General features: G+C 42.0%; 1 protein-coding gene across 2 annotated transcripts in view; it reads left to right on the top strand.

Annotated features, from left to right (window-relative positions):
- The first annotated feature begins 2,300 nt into the window (after nt 1-2,300).
- Nucleotides 2,301-20,683, top strand: part of LOC146080280 (carbonic anhydrase 2-like) — a 53,978-nt gene continuing 35,595 nt past the window's right edge. Inside the window, exons 1-3 of one of the 2 annotated variants that reach the window (XM_083187360.1) lie at nt 2,301-2,405; nt 3,447-3,738; nt 4,827-5,024. In XM_083187360.1, the coding sequence (XP_083043486.1) occupies nt 3,705-3,738; nt 4,827-5,024 (232 nt within the window). In that variant the 5' untranslated portion in view covers nt 2,301-2,405; nt 3,447-3,704. Of the gene's footprint in view, nt 2,479-3,446; nt 3,739-4,826; nt 5,025-20,683 lie in introns of both variants that reach the window. The other variant, XM_083187361.1, reaches the window with a different exon arrangement.

Here is a 20,683-nt window from a genome sequence, read left to right as displayed (position 1 = left end):
TACAAATCATGCAACACAATAGTAACTCCTTTATACTGTACTTGCCTCTTACACATTATGCCACATGGAATGAGCAAAAATTCACACCGACTAAGCCAAAATTCACACTATGGCACATGGATTGAGTCAAAATTCACGTTATGCGTTATGCCACACAGATTAAGGCAAAATTCACATTTTGCCACATGGATTGAGCCAAAATACACACTATACCAAACAAATTGAGCAACAATGCACAATATGCTTCATAAACAGGGGCATTGCGTGCCAAAGGTGCGCATTAAAAATTACACCATAATGCCCATTACATGTTAAGCCACACTCCATAATGTCCATTACGTATTAGGCCAAACACCATAATGCCTATTAAAATTTATGCTACATAAGTGCTGCTTACCTATATGCTCATTGTCAGGGGTTCCATGCTCATTGCCAGGGGTTCCATGCTCATTGCCATGTGGGATTGCATGCTCATTGCCAAGGGGGAATATATGCTTGCGGTAACTGGGGGACAGACGCCGCTAGGCAGAAATGACAGCCATTGACAGCCGGGCAGAGAGCAGGGGGCTGCCCGGCTGAAATCAGAGCAATGCAGGTCCCGGCTATTTGAAATAATGGGGCATATGTATTAAGCCTTAACAAGAGATAAATGCAAGGGTGATAAAGAGAGATAAACGTCCAGCCAATCAGCTCCTTACTGAGTTTTTTCAAACACAGCCTTTAACATGGAAGTTGGCAGGTGATTGGCTGGACATTTATCTCTCCTTATCACACTTGCATTTATCTCTTGTTAAGGCTTAATACATTTGCCCCAATACCCCTTTCACACCAGAAAATGCAGAGATTTACCCGGGCTAGCCCCTTTTTCACCAGCCTAGTCCCTGCATTTTCTGGTGTGAGGAGGAGAGAAAACTACCCCCCCTCCCCTTTAAACAACCAGCCATATCTTCGGAACCAACTGACTCATTTACATGTGGGCTTCAAATGATTTTCAAATGATTTTGGTCCTGTGAAACTGGGCCGTTTGGTTCCAGAAAAATCTGTCCTCAAACAACATGAACAGCCATGAAATTACATTTCAAAAATGAAAAAATCGGTTTACCCGCAATATCTCTTGAACCAATGAACCCATATGGACCAGATTGAAGGCCCATGTTAGCAGGTCCCATGTTATCCTATGGGAAAACATTCCAGATTTGCCTGGCGGTATCTCCGGTTCCCAGGGGGCTAGTGACGCGGGGCCATGCTCGTTGGAAAGCCCTGTCCCTCAGCTACAATATGGGCCTATTTGGAGAGTGGGCCTGGAGCTGGAGCTCCATCAGGCCCATTGTTAATCCGGCCCTGCATCCCATCAGAGGTGGGAGAAGCTAAAGGCCTCCATACACCCCGGCGACTTCTCCCCTCGGAAAAGTCGCACGCAGTGCTTCCATGAAAGGGACTGGGAGCAGAATGCAGTCCCTTATATCGCACGCGGTCCTTTTGCATGCAATATACCGCACAAAAATTTACGTCAGTACTTTGGCAAACTGGCCACAAGTTTCTGGACAACAGTAGGCGGTATGTTTTGCCATTCTACCTTAAGCACAGGGCCCAACTGTTACACTGAAGAATGTCCAAGGCCTAGGGGCTTCAGAATCTGGGGGGTGCCCATGACTATCACAAAATTAATGTTGACTCTGAGAGAGGGATCCTTGTTTACCTTAATGCAAATGGCAGGTGTTGAACTTCATAGATGCCACCTCTGCACTTTCATCTGAGATTCATTAACTTTACTAATAGTGTGCGGGTGGTGGTGGAAGCCAAAGTTTTTCCTAGGGTGCCAAAAAGCTTTGCACTGCCACCAAGAAGGTCAAGTAGGTCTAGAACACATCTGTTGTTCAAATTTATCCCACTTATTCTCAGTGGGGTTAAGATCTGGATTCTGAGCTGGCCAGTCCATCCAGGTTACTGAGTTTTCTGTACATCAAGCTGAAATAGCCCCACAGCATAACTTCTTGCCACCACCTCCAAGCTCTATGTATCCATACCTCCCAACGTTCAAAGCAGCACGGCGGGACCTTTGCGCGCCTGATATATGGGAGTATTATTTTATTAACACTTTTGTTGTTATTATTATAATTATTATTATTATTATTATTATTATCATACTATTTACTTCAAAATGACATGAAAGTGAGATGCCAAGTGAACTGGCACATTATAAACAGCAGATGGAGCTGGTGAGTCAATGAGCAGGACCGCAGAGCAGATACAGTAACATGTATTCTGTTACATTAATGTGTCAGTGTAACCTTCTACCAGGAGGGGGCAGCAGTACACTAGATATTCCGTGTAATCCTATCCTAATCCAAAACACAGATCACACCAACGCAGCTACACACGTCTCCGAGCCTCAGAACGCCAAGGTCAGTGTATGATTTATTACAATGCGTGAGATTAGGAATTATTTTTGGATCATGCGCTGCTGAGGTGGTCAAGGTAAGGTGCACGGGTATAATCTGGGGTCATGCCAGGTTGTGCATCCCTGCTGTTGAAAGGGACACTGCACTAATGCAATGCACAGCAGCGCTCTGGGAGATGGAAAGTCCTCATGCTGTGGGAAGGATGCTGAGAGGAGGGGGGCACAGGTTTTTAAACACTTGAGGCACATGATCTGTCAGATGCTGTTGCTGTGCTTAGTCTAATGCCCACATGCTGTATGACTGGCATGCAGAGCACAGCATCCAGAGCACACACACTCTCTGCCATAGGATATATTGTTTTGGGATTCCTACAAGTGCTGCAGCCTGTAACATGGGATTTGTGACCGAGGATCCTCCAGCTACAGTATGGGAATCCTGTTAGGCAGCTCATTGGGTCTGTTGGCTTCTTGCATCTCTGCGGCTTAAGCTATGTCAGCCTCAGATAAGGGTGATCTGGGTGATAAATGTGCAGAGGACAAAGAACAAGTCACTTTATTTTGTGAAAAGGGAAGGAAGTGGGCTACATTGCAGCTTCCTTGTGATTTAATAGGAAATCAATATATTGTTGGTCATAGGCAATCTCAAGTTCACATGACTGTGTCCTTATATGACTGCGGGAACTGATGGAGGGACACCAGGCACAACTTCTAAGGGCTGATCTGCATGTGGGGCTGTAGTCTGGAGCAGCCTGACCCATCCTGCACTTTGTGTGTACTACAGTACATGTATGTGTTTTTTTTTTGTGCCATGGTTTTCAGGTAATTATACCTGTGTTTTTGCCATGGAGTATTATAATGTCACCCAGTGTGTGATGTGACTGCTGTGATCTCGGAGAAGGTGTCACTGCATACTGTCATGTGTGCTGCCAGTCTTGTACGTCTTCTGGGACAGACCTGAAGATCACCAGTCTGTTCTGGAGGTGGCTGGTCTTGTGGAGACTGCAGTGTTGTGGGTGTACTTACTGTGCGTATGCTTTGTATACAGAACAGGTTAAGGATCTGAATGGGAGGAGTACAGGAAAATGGACCTGTCGGTGGAGTAGAAGTCATCGGCGTGACACTGTGAAGAAGGGGTTAATTGTACTCTCCGCCCAAAAACAGGCTGAACACTAAGAGCCAAACCCATCTGCTGTGTTTTTGAGTGAGATGGAGTTGGTGGGACCCTATAAAGTGCCCAAGAAAAAGCCTGGTGGCTGACACTCAATCACTAACACCCAGGAAAGGGACTTGTCACCTGAAGATCATGGCTCATTCATGGGGATATGGTCCGGACAATGGTGAGTGATGGGGACAAGTGGCCACCTTCTTGACACCTACATTAAAGTCTTGAGCTTTGGATGGATGACAGGTCCATTTATTTAGGGAACCATAAATCAAAGTGTTTATTGAATGAGTGAGATAGGTTTTTAAACTTTAAACTGTACCATTTCTATTGTTGGCTAGTATCAGGGCTAGTATCACTTTTCAGAGTTGCCCTCTCACCGTAAATTGTGTCCTGGCTTATTCAATCTTCTGGATTGCCTTTTCATTAACTTAGAGAGTTTACCTCTAGATTGCTGCAGTGGGGATAAAAATGAAACTAATTGCATCTGGAAGTGTTTCCATAAACATATCATTTATCTGGCTGCATTCGATTGCCCAGCAGTGTTCTGTACCGAATATGAATGACACATTGGACACCATTGCTAAGCACTTCCCTAATACACTTCTCTCATTATAAAACAAATTAATATTTTTGCCCCTGGAGAACATCCATTGGAAGAACTGAATGTTTTTTTCCCCCCAAGAGTTAGGAGATTTTATCTTTTTAATTTATGAGTCATTTATTTTTAAAAAAACAAAAGCAAATATAACCCTATGCATCTTTTATTTGTATGACCTTGAAAAACTGACAAGGATAGAATTCCAAGTTATTTCAAGCATTTCCTCAAACCGGCTTTTTTGCAATGTAATTCTGACACTGTGAATTAATATTGGGACAAGGACTGCACACCCCTTATTGCACAGACTTTCCAAAGCAGATTTTTTTTTCTATTTGAGTGTATGAATGCTTTCCGAATGAGTTACTATCGTGGCAAGGACTGTTCAGCACTGCCCTCCTGCAAATTCAATATTAACTTTTAAAAAGCTACTGATTAAACTTGTATCATCTTGCAACATGCAACCGAGTATTGACCTTGAAACACCCTTTCAGCTCTCAGTAGACGGCTAACTTGCCGTAATGATCAATATGCTGAAAAATAAGAATGATTTCCCAATTCAGTGGCTAGAGCAGTGTCATTGATTGGTCATATTAGTACTGTCCTATATACACTTTTAACCTTTCCGATTGTCATAAAACCTAAATGATTTCTCTGTTTCACAGGACCGAAGACTTGGCATAATTCCTTCCCCATTGCTCTCCATAGTCACCAGTCTCCTATCGATATAATAACCGAAGACACAAAGTATGAGCCATCACTTAAACCGTTGAACGTCAGATATGATCCATCGACCTCACGAGTAATCCTAAACAATGGCCATTCCTTCAACGTAGAGTTTGAGGATTCCGAGGACAAATCAGGTCAGTTCTTCACAGGCTGTAATTAGGCATTTGATGCTTACTGGCCTCTGAGTGGCTTTAAAAGGTCAAGAGGACTTTTAAATGATTCCACTGAAGGTCTATAATCTGCATTTTTCACTTTTCATTAAAAGTCCACATATAATGCTCAGTGATATTTGCTTCATGTCCTTTGTGCTGTATGTCCTTGTAGGTTAGAACTCGAGCCGCGCCAAGCCCCGGCTCAGTGGTTACAGGTGCACGTGTTTCAAGGTTACTGCAGGCTTATCTGCAACAGATATGCTGTAGATAAATATACCGTATGCAGGCCACAGCGATACGTTCACCCTTTTTACCAATACCAGATCTAGCCTAGAACATTCCTTGCCTAGCAAGGAATGTTCTAGGCTTCTCAGTTTCACTGCTCATTATAGCGTCCAATAGAAAAATGTTAGTTATGACAAGAGACACATATTTATTTAACGGATTAAGCCTAGAAATTTTAAGCCTAGAAATATTTTCCCTCAGCAGTTTAGCATCTGTCCAACTTATGGGAGTAGTTAACCAATGGCGAATCTGCAGTGGTTCCTCTGACAGCAATCTCGGCTACATTCAAAGTTTAGCAATTATTGACAGAGAGAACCCCAAAACCTACCTGTTCATCAAAGAGTACCCTTCAGCATAACCGAGTGCCAAGTACGCTCTATATTTACCACCTCATGTCTTGCCCTTCGCTGCCATGCTCACTTCTTGCCATCAGGCCTCCTTGCCTACACCTCATATCACCTGTCTGTCTCCCCCTCCCTCTAGACTGTAAGCTCCTTGAAGCAGGGCCCTCTTCCCTCCTGTTCTCACAGCACTCTTCACTCGCACTTCAATTACAGCTCTCTCTCAGCTCAAATTTAAAACCACAGCTCTTCTCTCTTGTGACCATTCATTCTACCAATGACAACCTGCCCCTGGTAGTACACAGACAACACCTTTGCTTTCCTACATCTTGTACTGATTGTTACCTGTGCTCTGTTTTGGATTTTCAGTTATTGTCATGTTTAGTTCTGTGTACCCTGTATTGTTCTATTCTGTGCTATATGTATATATATATATATATATATATATATATATATATATATATATATATATATATATATATATATATATATATATATGCTAACCACTTGTGGCTCCTTATAAATTGAATGTGATAATGATAATAAAGAATGCAGTTATTTATCACACCGTTTAGTATTTATTACCATCAAAACATATGTTTAGTTGTTTTTGCTGATGTATACTGTTTATATAAGTGTCTGATATAGTTACTGTGTATCCAGGGCAGGTTTTGTGCCTATGGATACACACTACTGCGTGTCACACGTGTTATTCTCTTGTAACTGAATAAATAATGTCATTGTGTTTTTCGGCATGAGAACAGAGAGAGGCAGGACCTACTCTAGTTACTGTGTCATTGTCGGACTTACTGACCCAGGGAGCACTCAGAATTACAGCACAGGGATACTAGTCAGCGGCACGCTATACTTGATCTCGTTGTTAACCACCTTGCTGCCGTCTTTGTCAAGGTGATAGCTCAAAGCATTAAATCTCCTATAAATAATTTATTTTTGCCATTTGTAGTCATTTACAAATCAATATACTGAGATCTTCCTGGATTACATTGTGATTTTATACCTATGATTTCATGGTTAAAAATATATTATTAACACTTGATTCTTGTGCATATACTAATAGATATTACTAGTGTGTCAGTGGTGTAATGGTGTCTGGATAACAACTTGTATCTAGACAGATATAAAGGTCCTGGTGGTAGCAATGAACTGGTAGATAGTTGCCCACTTAACATCCCCTGCCAGTAATATGACAACTGGATAACTGTAAGCCCTGTCACAGTGGTGAATGGATAAGTTAGTGTGGGAGAAAGGGTAATAGGATTTGGGCTCCGATAACAGTAGCAGCGCCCAGGGTTCCTCCTTCATCTTGTTACATTTATTACCTCTTTTATACCAATAACCCGCATCCAATACGGTATTTGGAACATGACCCACAGTATAAAAGGGGGATGGCGATTGGAGATTACATCATCTCCAAGCGCCAGGACCACCGATCGCGGAGGCAAGTCCAGCACCAAGGTAAGCTGCTGGGCTGCCCCCACGAGGTAAATGGATGCCGCACACAGGCATCCATTCACCGGCTCCGCTGCTGTCTGGAGGTTGTGCTTCCTCATTGCTGTAAACGTGAGCCGGGTCAGATGACCTGGCATACCCATTTTACACCGATGCTGACCTGGGTCCACGAGGCAAAAACCCGGTTAACAGAACAGATTCCAACTTTTCATTTGCTTAACATAGTCATATTCTAATTATTATTGTAATTAGTAGTACTGTTGTAATTATTTTGCCACTCAGTAACACCACTATGTAGCACCTGCAGTTGCCCCTCAGACTCAGTGAGATCACCACTATGTAGCACCTGCAGTTCCCCCTTAGACTCAGTGAGATCACCACTATGTAGCACCTGCAGTTGCCCCTCAGACTCAGTGAGATCACCACTATGTAGCACCTGCAGTTCCCCCTTAGACTCAGTGAGATCACCACTATGTAGCACCTACAGTTGCCCCTCAGACTCAGTGAGATCACCACTATGTAGCACCTGCAGTTCCCCCTTAGACTCAGTGAGATCACCACTATGTAGCACCTGCAGTTGCCCCTTAGACTCAGTGAGATCACCACTATGTAGCACCTGCAGTTGCCCCTTAGACTCAGTGAGATCACCACTATGTAGCACCTGCAATCCCCCCCCCCTCAGACTCAGTGAGATCACCACTATGTACTGTAACACATGCAGTTCCCCCTCAGACTCAGTGAGATCACCACTATGTACTGTAGCACCTGCAGTTCCCCCTCAGACTCAGTGAGATCACCACTATGTATTGTAGCACCTGCAATTTCCTCTTCTCTTTCCTGTTACACTCGATATAATGAGACATGGTCCCATCCACACTTCATAGGAGAAATATCTTTTGCTGATGCTAAAGTCCTGGTGTAAAAATACCCCTAATGTGCTATATATATATATTTAATTTACCTTTCTGGCTTCGTTCAGCACTTTCAGACATGTGTTTATATTATCAGAGGCTACTTGCTTTTCTTCCTGTCAGTCACTGCACACAGTATGATGCTTGGAAAGATCAGAGTGCAACTTGAACTTGAACTACCCAGCAGTCACGATTTGGTGCATTTTGACACACAATGTGCTAAGGATGTACTTACAATGTAACAGGTCTCGACAGATCATATGTGTGGCACGTAAGATCCTAGGATCCATCTCATGAGGCGCGGACCCACTCTATGGATTGGAGTCATACCAAAACACCTGCATGAGAGCCATCAACATTGTGCATTTGGCCCTGAAATCACTGTAATGTATGGCCAGCATTACTGTAGCAGCAAGATCTATGTCAGGGCTGATAACCCCCAGTGTACCTCCATGGTGGGCCAGAGAGTAATGATGTCACTAATGGGTTTCCCACAGGAGCCCCTGCCTCAGGGAATTGCCAGTTTCTGGGCCAAGTGCTCTTAAGGTGCCCATACACGTAACGATTTCCCGGTACTTTTTGTACTAACTCGCATCGCATTGCATGCATAGTGCATGTGGTGTGCGTGGGACGCGATACGATGCGATCAAAAGTATGTGTGCAGCACATACTTTTTGTACTGTGCGATGAGATGCCGCGGGAGCGCGCATCTCATTGCATAGCATCGTACCGGGAAAATCGGTGCGTGTATGGGCACCTTATGCTTCAAAACTGATACATTTGGAGAGTGATAAACAACCAACCAATCAGCTCCTGCCTGACATTCTTCAAACACAGTCTGTGACTTGGCAGGTAGGAGCTGATTAGCTGGCTGTTTGTCCCTCTCTATTTTATCACTTTTGAAGCTTAGTGCATCTGGCCCTCAGTGAGATCATTACTGTTTCTGTGAGTCTCCCTGATATTTAGGTAGTCTGACCAACTATATACTGTATGTGGTGGTGCAGTCACTAAGCATGTATTGGCTTGCCATATTCCAGTCATACTCAGTCATAGCTGACTTGGCCAACACATGGTTTACATAATTTGTAAATGGGCACCACAGTACCAGCCAACACATGGGCACCACTAAAACACAAATCCCTTACACAAGTCTGATATGCTGTTACATTACTTTTTATATCAAGCATTCTAAACTTCGGTCCTCAACTAACAGTGCAGGTTTTTGTGATATCCAGGCTTTAGCACAGATGGTCAAATTAAAATAACTGAGGTACTAATTAAGTTACCTGTGCACAAGCATGGATGTCACAAAAACCTGGAATGTCAATGTATCTTTAGGCTCAAGGTTGAACATGCCTGGGTTACATGGTATCTGGCTTGTGCTGAGATGCTGACACCTCCAATATAAACCATAAAAGCGGAAAAAGGCTTATAGGAATAGGGTACATATAGGAATAGGGTACTTATAGGAATAGGGTACATATAGGAATAGGGTACTTATAGGAATAGGGTACTTATAGGAATAGGGTACTTATAGGAATAGGGTATGTTGTACTTATAGGAATAGGGTACTTATAGGAATAGGGTGTGTTGTACTTATAGGAATAGGGTACTTATAGGAATAGGGTGTGTTGTACTTATAGGAATAGGGTACTTATAGGAATAGGGTATATTGTATTATCATGCATGAACTATCATTATTTACTATACTGTATATACAGTAATAATCAAGTGGCCCAGACAGCACTCTGTAATGGTTAGCCAGTTAGCCTGTACAGTCCCCCAGGCTGGGGGGGGGGGGGGGACTGTAGCTCACCAGACTCCACGGGGGTTGGGGATGGTGCGGGCGCCGCTGCGCTCACCTGGCTCCAAGGGGGTTGGGGATGGTGCGGGTGCCGCTGCACTCACCTGGCTCCATGGGGGGTGGGGATAGCGCAGATGCCGCTGCGGCACTACCTCTCAACTGGCTCCATGAGGGGGAGCTCCCAAGTGCCGCCCTCCAGTGTCTATGTCTAGTGTCCATGTGTCTCCGAAACACTGCCATCTATTGCCAGCGAGTGAAACTACATCTCTTTCTCACTCACACAGAGCAATTAGCTTTCAAAGCTTTTATTTCAAGCGGGCTTACAAGTATCTAATAAGCACATACTATTTATGTCTATAAAATGGTAGTACTTGTAAAGCATATTTATCTATAGGGAGATATGTCCTTGTACTGGTTATTTATCTATAGGGAGATATGTCCTTGTACTGGTTATTTATCTATAGGGAGATATGTCCTTGTACTGCCTGTTTATCTATAGGGAGATATGTCCTTGTACTGCTTATTTATCTATAAGGAGATATGTCCTTGTACTGCCTGTTATCTATAGGGAGATATGTCCTTGTACTGGTTATTTATCTATAGGGAGATATGTCCTTGTACTGCCTGTTATCTATAGGGAGATATGTCCTTGTACTGGTTATTTATCTATAGGGAGATATGTCCTTGTACTGGTTATTTATCTATAGGGAGATATGTCCTTGTACTGCCTGTTATCTATAGGGAGATATGTCCTTGTACTGGTTATTTATCTATAGTTAGATATGTCCTTGTACTGGTTATTTATCTATAGGGAGATATGTCCTTGTACTGCCTGTTATCTATAGGGAGATATGTCCTTGTACGGCCTGTTCATCTATAGGGAGGTATGTCCTTGTACTGCCTGTTTATCTATAGGTAGATATGTCCTTGTACTGGTTATTTATCTATAGGGAGGTATGTCCTTGTACGGCTTATTTATCTATAGGGAGATATGTCCTTGTACGGCTTATTTATCTATAGGGAGATATGTCCTTGTACTGCCTGTTTATCTATAGGGAGATATGTCCTTGTACTGCTTATTTATCTATAAGGAGATATGTCCTTGTACTTCCTGTTTATCTATAGGGAGATATGTCCTTGTACTGCTTATTTATCTATAGGGAGATATGTCCTTGTACGGCTTATTTATCTATAGGGAGATATGTCCTTGTACTGCCTGTTTATCTATAGGGAGATATGTCCTTGTACTGCTTATTTATCTATAGGGAGATATGTCCTTGTACGGCTTATTTATCTATAGGGAGATATGTCCTTGTACTGCCTGTTTATCTATAGGGAGATATGTCCTTGTACGGCTTATTTATCTATAGGGAGATATGTCCTTGTACTGCTTATTTATCTATAGGGAGATATGTCCTTGTACTGCCTGTTTATCTATAGGGAGGTATGTCCTTGTACTGCTTATTTATCTATAGGGAGATATGTCCTTGTACTGCTTATTTATCTATAGGGAGATATGTCCTTGTACTGCCTGTTTATCTATAGGGAGATATGTCCTTGTACTGCTTATTTATCTATAGGGAGATATGTCCTTGTACTGCTTATTTATCTATAGGGAGATATGTCCTTGTACTGCCTGTTTATCTATAGGGAGATATGTCCTTGTACTGCCTGTTTATAAGGAGATATGTCCTTGTACTGCTTATTTATCTATAGGGAGATATGTCTCTGTACTGCCTATTTATCTATAGGGAGGTATGTCCTTGTACTGCTTATTTATCTATAGGGAGGTATGTCCTTGTACTGCTTATTTATCTATAGGGAGGTATGTCCTTGTACTGCTTATTTATCTATAGGGAGGTATGTCCTTGTACTGCTTATTTATCTATAGGGAGGTATGTCCTTGTACTGCTTATTTATCTATAGGGAGGTATGTCCTTGTACTGCTTATTTATCTATAGGGAGATATGTCTCTGTACTGCCTATTTATCTATAGGGAGGTATGTCCTTGTACTGCTTATTTATCTATAGGGAGGTATGTCCTTGTACTGCTTATTTATCTATAGGGAGGTATGTCCTTGTACTGCTTATTTATCTATAGGGAGATATGTCTCTGTACTGCCTATTTATCTATAGGGAGATATGTCCTTGTACTGCTTATTTATCTATAGGGAGGTACGTCCTTGTACTGCTTATTTATCTATAGGGAGGTACATCCTTGTACTGCTTATTTATCTATAGGGAGATATAAGTTTGTACTGCTTATTTATTTATAGGAAGATATGTCCTTGTACTGCTTATTTATCTATAGGGAGATATGTCTCTGTACTGCCTATTTATCTATAGGGAGGTATGTCCTTGTACTGCTTATTTATCTATAGGGAGATATGTCCTTGTACTGCTTATTTATTTATAGGGAGGTATGTCCTTGTACTGCTTATTTATCTATTGGGAGATATGTCCTTGTACTGCTTATTTATCTATAGGGAGATATAAGTTTGTACTGCGTATTTATTTATAGGAAGATATGTCCTTGTACTGCTTATTTATCTACAGTATAAGGAGGTATATGTTTGTACTACCTACTTATATATAGGGAGATATGTCATTGTACTGCATCATACCTCCCAACTTTTCATGTTAAGAAATAGGGACACTCGCGCGGCGAAGCCGCGCGAGCACCCGAAAAGGGGGCGTGGCGTATGCAAATGAGGGCGCGGCTTATGCTAATTAGCCGCGACCTCATTTTCATACGAGAATAGACGCTGTGCGCATGCGCACAGCGTCTATTCTACTACATTGGGGGGTCTCCCAACTGCCACCCCCCCGCAGCGGGACAATGCCTGCCGCGGGTGGGACGTCGGGACAGGACCCGAAAATCGGGACTGTCCCGACGGAATCGTGACAGTTGGGAGGTATGCTGCATGTTTATCTATAAGGAGATATATGCCCTTGTAATGCCTATTTATAATTAGGGAGATATATGTTTGTACTGCCTGTTTGTCTATAGGGAGATATAGGTTTGTACTGCTAGTTTCTCTATAGATACCCTTAGAATGTAAGCTCTCCCGAGCAGGGCCCTCTCTCCTTATGTGCTTTTCTTAGAATATATATATCTCTGCCACCCTAATGGTTGCCTCAGTGTCCTGTCCTCTGATGCAGCCATATTTATTTACCATGTACTTGTCCTAAAGTGCCTTGTTCTGCGATTCATTATTTTCTTGTTGTTCTTTGCTCATTTATGTATTGTTAGGTGCTGAGGAAACCTTGAGCCGCCACATAAATAAACCATAATAATAATATAGAGAATCCTGCTGTAGATAAGTGGATTCCTTCAAATAATAGTATTCAGAAATAATGTAATGGTGCTGGTATTAGGTCGACACCACTAGGTCGACAGGCAACAAGGTCCACATGGGTTTAGATCGACATGGATCAAGGTTGACATGGGTTTAGGTCGACAGGTCATTAGGTCAACACAAGCATTAGGACGACATGGGCAAGGTCGACAGTCAAAAAGGTCGACTTGGGGTTTTTCACTGTTTTTTGAGCCGACATGTGCCGACAGGCGGTATTTCATGCCCTACCATCCACTAGGGCGTGGTGGGAGAATGAAATAGTGTGCCAAACGTAGTGAGGCACAGTGCCCAAAGCATAGAGAGTGGTGATACAAGGGGATACGGTGCACTTCAAACTGTGTCCATGTCAACAGTGTTGACATTCGGCTCAAAAAACAGTGAAAAACCCCATGTTGACCTTTTGACTGTCGACCTTGCCCATGACAACCCAATGCTTGTGTCGACCTAATGGCCTGTCGATCTGGACCCATGTCGACCTAGACCCATGTCAGCCTTGCTGCCTGTCGACCTAGTGGTGTCGACCCAATGCTTGTCGACCTAGTTGCTGTAGACCTAATGATCCACACGCTGGAGTATTACCCTAAATCAAAAAAGTGATTTTATTTTATTATCTAATATTGGCTGATGAAATGATCATTCTCTACCCTGTGATAATTGTTCATCAGTTCAACTAAATCAAACTTATGGTAACAGGTATATTGTCATCCAAACATCAGCCTCTGTCCTTATTACCACTTCAGCCACCAATATCCCAGTGCTTTGTGCGGCATTTTTAAAGATTACAGAATGTGGTCCCTGACGTTGAGTTCAGGATCACTGATAGTCACTGTTTGTGGCGAAAAAGCTACCTGTGATTTCCCAGTCAAAGTCAGAGGCTAATGATGTGTACACACGGTTCGATTTCCTTTCCGATGTTGACGATATAGTCAACATCGGATCGGCATCGGATCAACATCGGATGCAGATCGCAAGGGTTTTAACCCTTGCGATCCCGATCCGATCCCGATGCGCGTTCATGTATCGGAAGCCAGAAAGTCTTGGCTGCCTTGTCTATATAGTGCAGATCTGCACTATATAGTCAAGATAGGATGCAAATCGGATGTGCCTTAAGATCCTATCCACGATCCTATCTGACCAGATCGTGGATAGGATCTTAAGGCACATCTACCGTGTGTGCACACCATTAAGGTATCAATGTTTGTCAGCCCTCAAGTGTTGTAACATACATATAAGGTATTAGCAGTAGCACATATCGTAATATGTAATAGGAAACAACATACTGTATACACTAATCTCTGCAAGATTGCATTACATCATGACACCTGTAATTAGCCCTGGGCGGAAGGGAGGTACAGTATGTAAGCCCCAGGTATGACAGGTAGAGGTGGCGTCTATCAATTACAATTAGTTCAGAAGATACCTTTTGTCTACAGTCTAGAGATTGTCGTTTTACTTTTGAGAAGTGGCTTCTGGCTCACCCACTCAGTGTTATATTATTATTGCCTGAGTCACTATAGTTTGTGCTCACTTCCAACATATTTGTGACAAACATAAAATGGAAGGTTAATTTTCTTGTAACATAATATAATGCAGCTTTAACAGGTTCTGGGGATTATTGATAATGTATCTGTGACATTGGTTTTCCACCGGCGCTTTGTATCCAGATATCATATAACAGATCCTCAGAGTATTGGATACCTAGTGATACATTTGGGGAAATTTACTAAGATGGGAGTTCTATTTCACATGGGAAGTTGCTATGGGCAACCAATCAGATCCTGTCTATTATCTTCTAGAGCAGGGCTGGGAAATTGTGGCCCTCCAGATGTTGAGGAACTACACATCCCAAGATGCTTTGCATTAGTTTTGCTATGTGGCCATGCTGAAACTGATGCAAGGCATGCTGGGATGTGTAGTTTCTCAACATCTGGAGGGCCGCAATTGCCCAGCCCTGTTCTAGAGGGTACTAAATAAATAAGAAGTAGATTCTGATTTGTTGCCCATAGCAACATCCTATGTGAAATAGAACTCTCGTCTTAGTAACATTCCCCCGTTGTACCATTAAACTGTCTCACTTGTAGTAAGAGATCGCACAAACACCATGCAGGGTTTATTGAAGGCTCAATCAATACAGTATGGCCCTTATTCTGGTTTACCTGCAAAGGCAAATTCCTTCTCCAATGGACCAAACCATGTGCACTGCATGTGGGGCAGTTGTGAACTTGTCCAGAGAGATTTAGATTTTCCCAGGGACAGATGGTTCTTGGCCAAGCCCACCCCTGCTTGAAGTCCCCTATAATGGTGGGACTCTGAAATGCTGTCCAGTGTGCCTGTAAGTTAAGATGACCCTGCAAACGGGTATGGGTCATTGGGTCAACCTATATTAGGTCCACATGCATTGGACCATACCAAATTTCAGATTGATTCATAGGTTAGGTTTTTTCCACAATGCACCAGCTCCCTCATCCGGAATTGTTGTGGCCAAATTGCATGAATTGCGCTTTCATGAATTTCAGGTAGTCCTCTACAGACCTGGAAGAGCAGGTGGCTCTCCCAAACCCCACCTACTTACTAGAGAACTGGGTATATGTGGAGATTTTACAGGGATTTGCAGCTCTGTGTAGCAGGGGCGGGCTAAATAAGATAATTTTAGGCCCATCCCTTCTACATGGAGCCATGTTTTGCAGCATTTTACCGCTAGGGGCAAGGCTCAATTATACAAGTGACTGGTCCCACCCCCAAACTGACTGACTAAATCTTCTATCCAGGCTCCCAAGAATGTATCACACAGTAATGCTCCCAATTCATATTATGCCACATAAATCTGTACACTATCTTACTGGACTGCTCTGTCCTCACTCCCAATTATATAATTAGGGTGTGAAGTGAAGGGAAGGGCACAACCATATTGCAATATTGTGTCAGTCATTGAGCGGTCTATTTACTAAGATAAAGTAGATGGAGATAAAGTACTAGTCAATTAACTCCTTACTGTCACATTGCAGTCTGTTTGAAAAATGACAGACACTTTATCTCCATCTACTTTATCTCTCTTCAAGTCTTAGTAAATAGACCTCTGACTCAAGTATGGGCCCCCCACACAGGCCGATATTCTGGCAATTTTACTAAATCATGCAGAAAATGCCTGAAAACGCATGAAAATCTGTGTGTGTGTGTGTGTGTAGACCACACAGCGATTTAAATGTGCGGCCCTCCAATCTGAATCAGGCAGCAATTTAGAACATGCACGCAGGTTATTAATTGGTCTAGGCCGGTGTTCTCAATGGAGAACACTGACCCTGACACCTCTCTCAGTACACAGCTGTGCAGTGCTGTGTGCTGAGAGAGACCGAGTGTTCTGAGCGAAGTATCTTTGCTCAGAACGGTTGGCCTGTGTGTACGGACCATAATACACAGTCAGCGTCATCTCATTGGAATGCCAGTGACACCAGTTAATTTGCAGATGATCACAGAGATTGTGTCCTACATGAAGGTGTGCTTGGCACACCCAGAACCCTATCCTTGCATGCCCGGTGATACAATGGAGTGCGTTTGTTAATGTATCGAGGAAAGGCAGTGTAGTATTATTTTATTGAAGGTGTTAGTGTGGTATATGTTGTTTGCTGGCAGCACAGTTTACTCTGTGGATGTCCTTGTGGCAGGATGGTGTGTACTGTGTAGCGTATGTGATTACATAGTTCTCGTATCAGTGTGGCAGTAATGCCAATGGGGCCGCAAAGGGAGGGGCTTCAGCACAGTTCAGAATTCAAATAAGGGAACCACACCAACTGCCAGTGAGTCAGTTTAGAATGACAGTTGGTGGCAGTTGGTGTGGCTCCCCTATTTGAATTGTGAACTGTGCTGCAGCTCCTCCATTGCTCCCGGTGTGACTAGGACGCTTTGAGACAAGTAGTAGTGAATTTTCTTTGAATTGTGCACCTTACTCACATTGCTGAGAGAGTAGCAGTATACCAGAGAGGCTCGCCTGCAACTTTAGTCGCTTAGGAAATGGTATGACACATGTGGAAAGTCACATATAGCATACAGAACTTGGCATGAGGCAAAGCCGTGGCTGCTTGCATTAAAACCCTTTTTACACAGAATCAGTCATATACAGATGTACAAGTGCTGGCAGCCCTGGCAGTCAGTGTTTGCTAGCAACGTTACTTCCAGCTGTTTTATTTATGCGAACAAGATGCACATTTGGAGTGAAAAATATGCTTGGTGCTGGGCCAAGCCAAGCAAGGAGAGAGGCTGCTGTGCGCCACTCATTCTCTGCTTTCACTGACCACCTGCGGCAACACCGTATCATTCCCTTGTACATTCCTCCTCATTGGTGCTGCTTCGCTCTTCTTTGTGGTCAGCACCTGTCTCATTGTTACGTTTCACAAATAGTGATAAAATCAGGACATTTTTTGCCCTGGTTTTTAAATAACTGCAGACTTAGCGTGACCTATAATATGGTAATATATAGGTATAAATATTTATAAAGCAGAACACAATCAGTTAATTTTGTCTGATACATGGAATGCACTGTAACCCCGGTGCCTCAGTATGAGCAGAAATCAGGGGATGTAATACACCTAAGGTACCATCACTTCATCTTAGTTGTCACCATTTGTTGTACAACTGTCTATTCATTTAAAATCGTAAGTCTACATTTCTGCGGAAATTCCCTATCCAGACTTGTGACATACCGGTGTGGTGTAATGTATTGTGTGAGTAAGGTGGGTTGGACAATTTCAATCTCAGCAACATATTAACAACACTTAAGCACAAGGGAATGAATGTATAAACCTTGTTATTACATTTGTTTTTCAGAATTCAGAAACTGCTGGGTACATACTAATATAGGGGTAGAAGTTGGGGGTCTGTTGCACAAGACAATGAGAGTCTTATATTTCACATGTTAGGTGGCCCCCCGTTACGTGGTTTTGAAGAATGTGATGATTAGTTTGCAGGGGTGTGCTACCACTGGACAAAAATGAATGACAATTTATTTAGGAAAGAGAAGGTTGGTCACTGTGGTGCACCAGTCCAGGAGTAACGAAAATGATAAAAATGACCTTTTATTAATTATTCTTTAAAAAGATGCGAAATATGACAAACAACATGTAACATAAACACAAGTGAGTACAGTGAATTAAGTTAAAAAGCACGTGCGGGGTTAACAAGCTCCTGCCTTGAGTTAGCTTATTTAATAAATTGAAGATAGCACTTATATATTCCTTTTTTTGAAAAAATCTATGTATTAGGAAAAGTTTATATTTATATATTACGCGTAAGGCTGAATCCAAATTTAATCGTATTTGGTATCGATGGCTTACTTCAAAATATGCATCCCCACAACACTCCATTAATTAAATAAGAATGTGTTTTTGTTTTGTTTACGTAATTTTTTCACCTTTGGTTATAGGCAGAATGATTTACAGATCATTCTTTAATCCTGCATATTTTATATAGCTAACAGTGGCCTTACATGTTTTCTTAGCATAATTGATGTTTAGGATAATTGAAAAATTGATGTAAAAAATGTTATGTATGAATATGACTTTTTAGCTTAAAATAATTATAAAAGAAGATAAATATTATTCACATAAATAAGATACTGTTAATGTAACGATATAATTGATTGTCATGTGATAGTCTTTTATATTATAATGTAATGAATTTTATTTTTTTTTATGTTTTTTTATTTATTTACTTATTTATCTATATTTTTCTAATTCAAGTTGTAGTTTATGTTTGATTTGTGAAAAAATAATAAAAAATGACTCAATTCAAAATATATTAGGAAAAGTGTCTCTATCTGTATTTGTATCTTCTATCGTGAAATCTGTGTCTATGTGTTGGATTGATCAATCTTGCAGATCGATTGTCTCTCAATCTTCGATTGAATGCAGTACGCGGTATGTGGCAGTACTGTTTGGTATTGTTACTATCCAAGGGTCAGTATGTGATGAATATCAATTAATACTGTACCACCCTAACTGTAACTGTGTTCTCATTTAGTAGTATATCAGTATGTATACACTACTGTGATAGTAACTGCAGATAGTGGCTGAGTATGTCTAGGAATATGATGGGTTATTTTCCATATGGGACTGAGTATTTATGACAAATTGAACCTAATGTTTACACACTTTCTATCAAAAAGTGGGTGCCAGTTGGTCGACATACTAAGTGTCGACCCGTATGTGAGCTATATATGTAGCTGGTGTTTGTTCTGGTATGGGTATTGCCTAAACATATGCAAACAGTACATACAAGTTGTTAACTCCAAATAGGATGGGAGTCATATACAAGCGTTACTGCCATGTGCAGTATACAGTCCCTATGCGGGAGCAGGAATTGTCGGGCAAATCAGTATATAGAGAGCGGCACAGTTTACCGCTTAGCCGCGATTGGAGTATTATTGCTTGCTAACACACAGGCTCTAGGCACTATCACTAGTTATACATTAGAGTCCTAAGAAGGACTAGTAAATACATAGAGACACAGATTTAGAACGATAGCAAGGCAGCGCCGTGGAAGACGCCTGCACGGCTTGTTTGGCCGGCGTACGCTTCACAGATCTTCCTCAGGGCAACTCAGTACATACTAATATACAAAGGTACATAGACGACCTGTTGTTTTATTGAAACCTTGATGGAATTCATTAACAGCAGGGATTTGCCCATTAAGCTGACTTACCAAACCTCATCCACTTCTTTGAATTATTTGGATGTGCAAATCACTTTGAATGGTGGTAAAATAATCACTACCTATACACTAAACCCACAGACAAAAAAACTTACTAAGGGCTAACAGTTTTCACCCAATTGCCCTCAAAAAGAGTTTGCCAAAATCCCAAATGATCTGGGCTACCAGACTTTTGAGCGATTGATCAAGCCCTGGAGGGACTCATTCAAATAAATTGCTGCACAAGGGTGTTATAGAAGGCTTCTGTTTAGACCCAATGGCCCATTCTCACCGTGGACATGTCCTTACCCTGTTTCACCAACAACAGACCAGTGACGTGTTTCGTCACTGATCTGCGTCTAGTGACTGGTGCTGGTCTATATTGAAACTTTTGAAATGAAAATTGAAACATTGAAAGAAGGTATGATGCTGCTTGGCTGATTATATTTTGGAATTCTAAGAAGTGCTAGAAGTGCTACCATATTCCCTTCTATTGAATATTCATGTTCAGTGGAGGTAACCCAGATATATACTGGATCGTTTGGGATTGAGTGCCAGGTGCAGCATTTGCAGATAGAGAGACAGACAGACAGACAGTATATATATATAATACTAGTAAGCTCACTCAAAGAAAAAGCTTCGAAAGCTAGTCTGCTACCTTCTGTGTTTGTGCGTGTGAGAGAAAGAAATGCAATTTCACTCGCTGCCAACAGATGGCAGTGTTTCGGAGACACAAGGACACTTGACATGCATATATATATAGAGAGAGAGAGAGAGAGATATGATGGTT

The sequence above is a fragment of the Crinia signifera genome, chromosome 5, assembly GCF_055691185.1.
Source record: "Crinia signifera chromosome 5, ASM5569118v1, whole genome shotgun sequence".
Taxonomy (NCBI): Eukaryota; Metazoa; Chordata; class Amphibia; order Anura; family Myobatrachidae; genus Crinia; species Crinia signifera.
The sequence above is the reverse complement of the archived record's forward strand: the minus strand, read 5'-3'. Positions and strand labels throughout refer to the sequence as shown.